We start from the raw sequence: 11,270 nt of genomic DNA, 5'->3' as shown, positions 1-11,270 counted from the left end.
TATTTCTATGTTAATGACTTGGTGTTGGAGCACGTACATTCATCACTACTTCGTTACTACACAAGCTTTCTCTCCAGATTCCAGAGTTTCTAGCAGAAGGTAAGAGAGCAAAAGCCACCCCCCTCTATTATTTAAGGGACAAACTGTCAGGGATTAAAGACAAACTGCACCGTTATCACAGTCCAGGCATCATTTGATGCTGTGAATTTGACGTGCGGTGTCCCTATGACATATCCAATAAAAAACAGATCTGAGCTCTCCACGTCCTGGAATCTAGCTGAGCGCATGAAAACGAGTTTAATAAGTCAGATAACATGACATCAGCTGACATATCGCAGCATTAAATTCCAATCCATGAAACCATCACGCATAAATCCAAGGGCTATGAGATTCAGAGGATGTATTACCGCATTGTGAGATAAAGCTCCAAGCTTTTTAATAGATGATGAAGACTCACTGGCTCACTGCTGGGTTCTTTTAATTACACGTTTGACCGAGAAAGGTCAAAACTCACAACTAAATTCTGTAAAGGGGTTTGGCCGTGAAGAATATTTGGGAAAATATGAGACATATTGAGTGCTTCTAGGAAAGCATTTACATTGCTGCGGCTAAGTCAAACCGATCCATGTATAAAAATCAACTTTGGGACAAAACGACATTGTAAATAATTTAAAAAAGGTAAATGAATGAACGTATTCCTGTGATGTCAATGAATGGATAAAAGACGTTTTCTCCAAACAGTTTTTTGTGCATAGGTCCTTGCTTCTGGCCACAGTTTTCATTTGAAATAAGTGTCTATGCAGTTGGGGGGGGGGATGTAATTTTTCTGCAAAGTCCAGCAGGGTGTAATAAGGGTGTGGGCAATCATTATACCAGAGGCAATCAGGTCAGGACCAGATAAGGAAAAAGTTCACCCTGTGCTGTCTGGTCCACCCCAGATGTCATCACAGTATGCTAATGAGCCCGGGGGCCTTTAAGTGCCAGAGCCCAGCAGGCGTACCAGTTTAGGAGCTCCAGACGTGGACACATAGCAGCCATAAAAAAAAGGAACACGTGATGGATAGTGTCAGCGGGGCGTGAAAGATGTCACTGCCACACTGCATGCAAAAAGGTGAGTGTGTAATACAGAGAGGAAGTCTCTGAGGCCTCATGGAGCTTCATGGCTCTGCAGCTGTTGGTGCAGGAAAAAGGATGTTTTTTTTTAATATTACACTTTAGTAAAAAGGGAATTTTCTTCTGACTGGCACTGAATGTCTTTTTTTTCTTTCTTTCTTTCTTTTTTTTTTTTTAAATAGCATCTTTACCCTCTGACATTAACCTTCACTGTATGCGTCACTGAGTTTTCTACATTTTGCCTCGCAGGTTACAAACACGGCTGGAACTCGCTGCTTACTGTTCTGTCTTGTGCCCTGGACAGGATATCATCTTATACTGTAAGTTTATTAAAGAGACACTACAGTATAGATGATGTACTATCCAGGGTTTCATTCCCCCCTGCCGGCACTATAACGCCTAAGTGACTGTGGTAGGCCGCGCACACGCTGCAGAGGAGGGCCGTCAAACCGTTACCATTACTGAGTTTCAGCAATGGTAAGGGTTATATGGCCCTCGCTCAATGTCATCTGGAGCGGGAGGATGGAGGAAGTTGGTGATTGATGTGTTATCCAAGACATCTTTAGATCCCATTCTTTGAGACGTACTTGTGGATGCATGTAAAATAAAGTTTATGGCTCCCGAACGAAAGACTATACCTCATTATTTTTGGCAAAAACACATCTAAATCAGGGTGTGAGCATTCTAAATATCTTGTGTTTGAAGGATTACTTTAATGTGCCGGCTGACGTACGTCAGCTGTAATATTTTCAAGCAGCAGTTGGTTTGTCTAAGTGCTGATCTCTGCTGTGCAACGGGCTTATCTAATCACTGGGAAGCAGCCGCCGCAGAGAGCAGGGAGAGCTTGAGGGGCTGACACAGCTTCTGTGAGACATTCAAGGCCTCTCCCTCCCTCCTGTCGCCCTCGCTTGAGGCCACTAGCTGGTTATTCATCAAGATGGCCCGGATAGAGTAACCGCCGAGTTAACTCTCAGGCAGCAGGGAATGAATCCAATCACCATTATCTGACCCATTTTAGCATCAGGTTAGTGCTCCATTTTGCCATCCATTAGGGAGACAATTCAGCCCTCGGGGGCAGAGCTGGGCTTTATAAGAGCCAAAAAAGCAGAGGGAGGAGGAGAGAGAGAAAAAGGGAAGAAAGCAGCGGAACAGAAAGTGATAGTCGCAGGGATGGATGGCCACACTTCAAAGGCAGTAGAGAAGGCTAAAGTGATGTGGGAGTGGAGGGAACGGGGGTGGATGGTACATCAGGGACATTTGAGTGAACATGACTGTGCAGGTCCCGCTAGGCGCGAGGCGTCCGCCAAGTAAAAAGCTCTGAGAGCCAAAGATAAACCATCGGCCTTTTCACAGCTCGCCAAACCTGCTCAGCCACGCTGAAGAACTTGTGTCAAAACATCCATTTGATGAGAGTCTGTGTCATGTTTGTTGCCTAAAATGCGTCTTTGCTAAATAAATGCCGATAATTCTATTTTGTTTAAGCTGTTTTTAATGGGACATGTTTTCTCCACTAGTGATTTAGATGTGTCAAATTTCCTCAAAGTAGCGGGGCACCCCTCAGGTTTCCCCCACCATAATAACAGCACCCTATAGGTAACGCCTCTACATACAAATCTTTAATAATGTCTTATGAGACGGCATGTAAGGATGCAAGTCAACATTAAGAGTTCTTTCTGTCCTTCTAACACAGGGGTGTCAAACTCAATTTCCCAGAGGGCCACACTGGAAACTAAGAATGACATCAAGGGCCAGACATGTTTAGTTTATTCACATGCTCTTATTTCATCGAAAAAGTCAAGGATCTTTTACTGGATTATTGCAGTGTCTCATATAGTCTTCTCTCTTAAAAAAAGAGCCCCAAAAAAGTAACTTACTCGTCAAAGAAAAAAGTGACAAAAAAATGACGTAAAAAGCAACTAAAACATTGGAAAAAAAACACCAGAAAAGGCCCCAAAATCGTCAGAAAAAGTGGCAAAAACATCAGAAAAAAAAGTACCAAAAGCGTCTGCAAAAGTGACAAAAACTTCAGAAATAGCTACAAAAACTAGGCAGGCCAAAATGTATTGTGAACCTAAATTGATATACGGGCCGGATCAAAATCTGCAAGGGGCCGGATTTGGCCCGCGGGCCTTGAGTTTGACACGTGTGTTCTAACAGGTCCGTCTCAGTGGGAGCTCTGGCACCGTGGATATATGCCACCTCACAGTTCCACAGGCTGAGTCATGATGAGATCTTATCCTTTGTTCCACTCTTCAGGTCCGTCCTTTGCACAGAGTCATCTGAAATCCAGCAGAATCTGTTTCCACTAGGGCTGCACGATATGAGGAAAATATGCAATAATGTTGATGAATATCGCGATAACGACATTACATGCGATACATAAACAGATAATGAAGTGTACTCAGTTCTGCATTTCTGCTGCTTTCAGTACTCTGCTAAAATACAACAAATTGCGTGTTGAATTCAAAATAAATGAAAGGAAATCATTTCTAACATTGTTTTATTGAACAAATTGAACATTGAACTGAATATAAAAAGGCACCACTAAAAAATAAATAATCTACAGTTACATTTGAAAGTGAAGTTTCCTATTAATGTTTCTTTGAGTGTCTTTCGCGATGTGTTTATTATTACACCAGTTGATATCAGGATGATGATAAAAAACAAACATATTGTGCAGCCCTAGTTTCCACCTCTTCATCATTAAAGTCCGTCCATCCTCTTCACTTCCTCAGCTTGACTGAAAGCTTCAGCTTCACTTCCCTCAGGAAGACGTGGCTCAGGTCCTCACCAGCCTCTCGGGCCATCCGCGCTACCATCTGGCCGGCTGTGCCTATCACCATCCTCTGTAGACACAGGAAATACAGCAACATCAGGCACCAGTGAATAGACAGGGCCATGGGTTTTATTTTGTGTATTTGAGTAATGCAGGTTTACAAAATGACTTCTTAATGTGAAATATGCCTTAACTGTATTCATGCAAACTGTATTCTGTTTTACAACGGTGTGATTGCAGGAGCATCTGAGCAGAAATAACTAAAATCAGAACCTAACAAAGAACTTGGCAAACCTTTTTGATAAAATATGCTTATTATATTGTGCATTTGCATTTTCTTGTATGGATAATTCATTTAAATACCTATACACTCTTTTTACCCCCTCACTGAGGCATTGTAAAAGATTGCGTTGAGCTCAAAATCTCAAAATAAAAAAAGTCATTTTAGATGTAGTCAAAAAAAAATATATATATATAATGGATAAGATAGTACCAGAAAATATTGATAAAATAGATTTGATCTCTTTGGTCAATTGTCCCTGGGAGTTCTACCCGATGTACAGTTCTGGAGTCATTCCTGTGTTGAATGTAAAAGCTAAAGAATGGTCTGAGTCAAGTCTTCTGGGAGGTCATTGGCCTCGAATCATTTCGGCACCACAGATGTAGCTTCAGATATTCTTTGCCACATCAAATATGTATGATTGAGAAAGGCTACTCAAATATTTACAAGTTAAAAACACAAGGAAAAAGGAATGTGGAGGTATGGGGACGGCAAATAAATATCAGAAGCCATCAGAGAGGCTAAAGGTGGAGGGAAAGATTTCACTTCCTCCAGTCACGCGCTTCCCTGCCACAGGGCCGACACACTGTGGTATCTCTTACTGAGCAGTTTGTTCATGCTGCATTCCTATTACATCTAACTGATGAACGGGACAAAACATTTCAGTGTCCTGATCGGGATAACAAAGGGCCTAAAACAACAAAAAATGTTTTGCAGGCTTAGATATACGTCCCTTGACATTGAAAAAAAACAACAAATTAAATTTCTTGGCAGTGGTGGCCTAGTGGTTAAGAAGCGAGCTTGGGACCGGGTGGGGAAAGTGAAAGAGCAGCGCCCTCCCTCATTAGCACCACTGAGGTGCCCTTGAGCAAGGCCCTTAACCCCAACCGCTCCAGTGGAGCTGCTCAGTGGCCAGCAGATCAGACTGTGGTTGGACCGGGCAGCTTCCAGGAATGAATGGGGAACTGTGTGAATGTGACAGGTCGTCGTTGCAAATGAGAATTTGTTCTCAATCGACTTACCTGAATTTTTTTTTTTTTTTTTTTAACACAAAACACATTTAAAAAAAAAAAACAGAAATGTGTGGAGAGCACTTACCATATGAGTATCTTTCTTGGCATAAAGTTTGACAGAAATATTGAGCTCGCCATTTTCTCCTTCCTGCCAGAGTTCAACAGACTGAAACAGAAACATTTAAATACATTAACAATGTACTCACTAGTTAAATGATAGCCAGACAGATTATTTTAAGAGGATGGAAGAAGGAAGGGGTGCCGTCAACCCAGGAGGGGGCTTGTGAGATGGCTAGGGTGGCGGCATTTGAAAATATGTCATATAAACGGTTCTCCAGATTGGATGTCTACACTAGAAAATGGGGAAGGTACCTGCGCTTTCTGGAGGACTCCTAAGAAGCTCATTGCTGGGGAAAGACGTGTAAGATGGGCTTATGGTGTTGTCCTATGTTTATTTCGATTACGGCTTATTGTCCATTTTGTTGAATGGTCTTGAAAATTGTAGTTACTGTGTCATCTTTTCTTGATTTTTGTCTGGGTGGGTGGTGATGACGAAAGGGAGGGGGGGGGCCGATGTGTTCATGTAGCGAGCCGTATGTTTTGTATGTTGTTAAAAAACTAAAAAATTGTTAAAATCACAAAACAGAAAAATGTACTCACTTCTACAAAAGTCAAAGTGTTGGTCAATGTGGAAGCCAGCTGTTGGCTTAGAGCAGTGACCACTACTACATATCCCAGAGTTCTTTGCATGTGTATTAAAGATGTCCTCCAGATGAGCCTGACTGGGATATCTAAGTGTCCAGTGCTTTGCAATGTCTATTCATGTGTTTGTTAGTTTGACAGAAACCCATAACAAATGAACAAATGTAATACAGTTTGACTTGATGGTGTGGCCTGTGGATGCAGGAATTCTACAGTAGCAGTTAATACAGACCAACATGATAAATAACACGCAGAGAGCAATGGAAATAATGCCCTGAATGGGACATGGCGTATACAAAATGGCCCTCCAGGGTGCATGTGAAAAGCAAAAGTGAAGCAGATGGAGGCTGGGGCCAAAAGCTGCATCAAAGCACATGTCAGCGTGTAGAGTGAACGGGAGTATGGATGGCTTTAAATAAGCCACAGAGTCAGTGCAGTGAGAGGTGATGGGTGTAGTCAGTTAGCTGTCAGCTTATCATCACGTGTGACTCAGAGTGTCCCTGCCAAATCGGTTCACCTGTGTCATTGAATAGGGCACTTCCTGGGGCAGATACTCCAGAAGCTTCTCTCGGATGATGTTGGCGCAGACTTCCTCTGGACTCTGGTCCGTCAGGACCTCACTGTGGTACTGCCACGATCCTGGCTTCGCCGCAGCCATAAAGTAGCTCTTCGACAACGAAATAAAAGAAAGCTTATTTTCACTGAATAAAATGATTGATTCTGATTGATACAAAAACAGAAATGAGACCAATACTGAAGTTGAGCTTTCTTATAAACCTAAAAAAATAAAATACTTCACAGTTGTCCCTGCTGTGACCATAATCTGACGTGTACCTTCAGCGTCTCCACGTCATCTCGGTCCACAGAGGAGAGCATGAAGACGTCCTTAAAGTGCGGCCAGCCCTGCCGGCTCTTCAGCGCCTTCAGCTGCTCTTTGTTCAGCACAGAGTTTGGCTCAGCGCTGCCCTCGGGCCCCGCGGTCCTCGTCCAGCGGCAACTCGGACTCCCTCTCTGGCCTCTTCTCAGCCCATGGAGGCTTGATCACTGGCCTGATCCGCATTCTGCGTCCGTTCACCACTCCGCACGTCAACTCTGCTGTGAAATCCAGCAGCCTGTCCTTAGCCTTAACCAGGTCTATCTGGAAAACAGAGGAGCATCAGTGAAGACATCGGTAAGACTCTTCAGTGCAGGTGAACATTTCTTTGAATGTTTTGGGAAATGTTCAGGTCTGGTGATATTCTATATTTTTCTGGTTGTCTACAGATCCCACGAAAAGACCAAAACCAACAACAAATTGATCCTCCTATACTAATTAATTATTGCTCACGTATCCAAATCCTGAAATAGCGTATTCCTCATAGAGTTCCATTGCTGTCCAAAAACTATTATAAACACATCAATGAGCCACACTGTTGCACACTGAGTGACATGTTTCTTCTAGTTTATTTTGACTTGATTTCACATACACTGTCATCATTCCATTATACCCACTGCTATAAGTATTACGAGTCATATTTCTGTATTTACCTACTCTATCTGTAAAGCGTCCTGAGATAACGTCTGTTGTGATTTGACACTATAAATAAAATTGAATTGCCTGCTGCTGTAAATACTAGAACACCAAGCTGATTAATCTGCGCCTGTAAATAGTCCCACAAATAGCAGAGTAAAGTTTGCAGAAAGCTACAGTGCCCGACCAGTATCGTTCTGTGGAAGAATACCTTATTGAGGACCAAGATTGCAGGGGTGTCAGGGTGCTGGGCCAGGCATTTGAGCACCTCCAGGTCAAGCCTGCTGCACATCCATCTGTCCGCCACATCCACCAAGACTACCACTGGGAATGGACACAGTTCCAATTATAAACCCCTTGAAACTCAGCACTATACTTCACTCCTAGTGTTAGATCTGTTATACGAAAGCTGCAAAAAGAGAAGCGCAGCTCAGGTTCAACTAATAAAAGGCTCAGAGTGAATTTATATCATACTTAGGTCGGCTTCTTTGACTGTGTTCCAGGGATCCACGAGCAAAGTCTTCTCCAGCTGGTGTCTGTGGAAACAGAGGGCCCATTCATAGATTACACTGTATAATAATACTGCACGTAGACTACAGAAAGAAAGAAGAAAAAAGAAAAGAGAAGAAGAAAAAGAAAGGCACCTTTTGACCTTTGATACAGTGGTGAGACCAGGAGTGTCCAGTAAAATCTACAAAACACACACACATATGTTTTAAACTTTGTTTTTTTAAAATAGCATTGTTCATAATAACAGACATAGATAGGAGACATGAGAAAGTTCTTACTATCTGTGTGTCATCCTCTGTTAGGACGCCCAGGGCACGTGACCGCGTAGTGTGTACTTTCTTGGAAACAGCAAACACCTTTAAGAAATAATCATTGGCTTTACAAAATGGCCGCCACCTCATTCTCCTCCTCAGATCTATTATAGCGTGTAGGTTTAAAGAAAAGGACACTTAAGACAAATACCTTTCTGCCAAGGAGCTGGTTGGACAATGTGGACTTCCCAGCATTTGGGGCACCTATTATGGCAACTTTTAAAACCTTTGGCTTGTCAGGCTGATCTGGATGTCTCAGTAACAAAGATAATTGTTCACCTGAAAAACACACAAAACAAATCATTAGACAGACAATAAAAATAAAAACTAGATCAGATTGATGGCAGGATGACGTCGGCAGAATTTGGAAAAAGGCTGGGCCCGAATGATCAGATGAGTGTAGTGATGTAAATCTCTGAGGCAGTGGTCTGATTACCGCTGTCCGGCGGAACTGAGGCTGGAAGGCGATAAAAACTGCCGTCTGCCTCGGCTGCTTTGCCTTTCATCAGTCTGTTGAGAAATGCCTCCGATGTAATAAAGCAAGCAGGAGTGAAGATAAATGTGTTCCTCCCTCCTCGGCTGCAGGCAGCGTTTCCTGTAAAGAAATCAACATCTCCGTCACTTGGCTGCCAGCAGGACTGCAAGGTAACTGATTAATTGTGCTTACTTGGATGTTAATATGACACAGCATAATATTGCATTCAGATGTTTCTCCTCAAAAACTCATTAAATTAATCACAGAACCATCTGTGATTCATTATGGAGTGATTGTGCAGATTTAGTAGTCATTTGGGAACCATAGAAACTTTACTGTGAATGCTGTAACACTGTTTTACACATAACTGACACAGCTTAGTGAAAGTCTGCTTGTTGCTAAAAAAGTACTTTTGCTATTATGAATAGTATCGATCAGCAGATTAATCAATCGCCAGAAAACTGCCAATCGTTCTGATATCCGATTAATTGTTTGAGTCATTTATCAAGAAAAAAATGAAGATTTACTACTTTTCTCTATTTTTAATTATTACAGTATTGTAAATTACATAAAGGTTAAATATCGCTAAGGTCAATTTGAAGACATCACCTTCTTGCGATGGACAGCTTTAACCATTTTAAAATATAAATATTTTATAGACTGAATGACTATTTCATTAGTTAGAAAAAATAGATTGCCTCCATAATGAAAATAGGTGGCCCTAGTTCAAACTAATGCAGGGATGTGGTATAGGGTGACCCACTCAAACCCAGCATGTGAGCCTGACAAATCTTCAGAAAAGATCCCCTTCAGACATATAAATATACTCTGCCTAATTACCTCAAATGACTTCCAGTCCTTCTCCCTCCTTGAAAAATACAGTTTGTTGTTGTACAGTACGTTGCATTATTGGCCCATGATTGGCCTTTGTGATGTCACAAAAACCAGCTTGTGTGTACTCTTTAAGGTTAGCACAGCGAAACGGTCCTCATTCAGCAGATGAATGTAAAAACAACGTTTATGGTGTCAAACTCAGTACGTACACCATTGTGCACAGGGAAGCGCAAACATCCAAGCGAATTAACAATAAGTAAAACACACATTGGGAGTGGAAGGGAGACTTTAAATTCTGCCAGGCTGATGCAGTGTCTTGCACAAGTCCCAGGAGTATCACAGGAGAAAATCACAACTTTTTCACTTCACATGTAGCTAGTCATTTTCTGTCATTTATTCTGCCTGTAATACCCTGTCTACCATTCCACACATCGTCTCGGACGACACGGGCGTTATAGACCTTTCTCACGGCAGACATGTTGACAGGTGTATTCAAAACCATTAATGATGGCTGCATTCCACTTAGGAGAGGCCCTGGTAGTGTGCATGCTGACTCACTGAAATAGCTCACTGGGACACTTGATGGAATTGAGCCATCGTTAAGGTTATCAATTTCAGCTGTGCTTTTCCTACAATGACAAGTCAAAATGTCTGCTGTGAAAAAGGGCCAGTGATGGTAATTAAAAGCAGCATACCATTTTATTAACATTTTAGCTGATTGTATGTGCCTCAGAAAAGCAAAGAGGTGCCCGGGTTTATTTTTATCGCCGTGCTCCCTTTAAACGTCAGTCTACGCCACTGGACTGAGCTTGTATTTATCCCATGCTTTTACTAGCAGCCCAATTTCTTGTATTTGCTGAGAAATAATAAAGAGACGAGCAGCCGTTCGGCACTTGTTTGGGACTGACCCGCTGTGAGAAGCCATGACGCACTTTCCTGTCGAGCAGACACGACGACCAGTCTGGAGAGGACGGCGGAGTCTCTGAAAAACCGACTACACACTCTGAAAGCCATGGAGCTTTGACTCAGATGGTAGGACAGTATTTGTCGCTTCAGAGGTGAGCCGCTTGTTTACATTCACATTGGCCACAGGGTGAAACCATGTTGCTTTGGCCAAAGAGAAACGTGTTCCGCTATGAAGAGGGTCCTCACAGAGGTTCGAGTGGAAGCTACACCGCCCCATGGCGACCGATGTGCCAACTGCAACATGTCCCTCCATCCTACCAGTATCCGTAACAAAAGGTTTTAAAGTCAAATACCAATTTGTTCACGGACTACTCCCCGGTTTAACGAGTTTTGTCAACAGGAGGACACATTGAAATGTCTCCTGATTGACGCAACTTCAGTCAGTGTTTTTTTTTTTTATTATTATTTTTATTTTTGACTCACGACATATAGCCTAAACATATACACTCATCTAAACCAACCATTTACCAATGCACACTTCGAACGATATCAGTCATGAACATTGTTACATGTAGCCTACACGTTAATATGTGCCTACACTCCTCCTATCTAGGCGGCTGGTGTGGCAGTGGCGGTTTTTTAATTTTATTTAATTTAATTTATTTATTTATTTTTTGGTGGGGGGAGGCGTTTTTCTTTTTTGGTGGGGGTGGAATAAACAGAAAGCAGCAACTACCTTATTTAAACAACTATGTATTTAAGAAGAGCAAAACCGTACGATACAAAATTCAAGTTACAAACAAAAGAAGATAGTGACTCTGACTGAGTTTTTTTTTAACT

The 11,270-nt window shown here is 42.2% G+C and overlaps 1 protein-coding gene and 1 long non-coding RNA gene across 2 annotated transcripts; one reads left to right on the top strand and one right to left on the bottom strand.

The window, feature by feature from the left end:
- Window positions 1–993: 993 nt before the first annotated feature.
- Window positions 994–1,738, top strand: LOC120543973. Its single transcript, XR_005636418.1, has 2 exons — window positions 994–1,111; window positions 1,363–1,738. It is a non-coding gene; the product is annotated as an uncharacterized LOC120543973 (long non-coding RNA).
- A 1,858-nt stretch (window positions 1,739–3,596) lies between these two features.
- eral1 (Era-like 12S mitochondrial rRNA chaperone 1) lies at window positions 3,597–10,665 on the bottom strand. The gene is given in 12 exon segments (XM_039777426.1): window positions 3,597–3,959; window positions 5,268–5,348; window positions 6,402–6,551; window positions 6,719–6,863; window positions 6,865–7,022; window positions 7,606–7,718; window positions 7,869–7,930; window positions 8,039–8,085; window positions 8,183–8,260; window positions 8,367–8,494; window positions 8,652–8,810; window positions 10,433–10,665. Coding segments are annotated over 12 exon segments (1,350 nt in total). The 5' UTR covers window positions 10,539–10,665; the 3' UTR covers window positions 3,597–3,836.
- Between the last annotated feature and the right edge of the window lie 605 nt (window positions 10,666–11,270).

The sequence above is a fragment of the Perca fluviatilis genome, chromosome 16 (genome assembly GCF_010015445.1).
Source record: "Perca fluviatilis chromosome 16, GENO_Pfluv_1.0, whole genome shotgun sequence".
NCBI classification, from domain to species: domain Eukaryota; kingdom Metazoa; phylum Chordata; class Actinopteri; order Perciformes; family Percidae; genus Perca; species Perca fluviatilis.
Note: the sequence above shows the minus strand (reverse complement) of the source record. Positions and strands in the feature narration are given on the sequence as shown.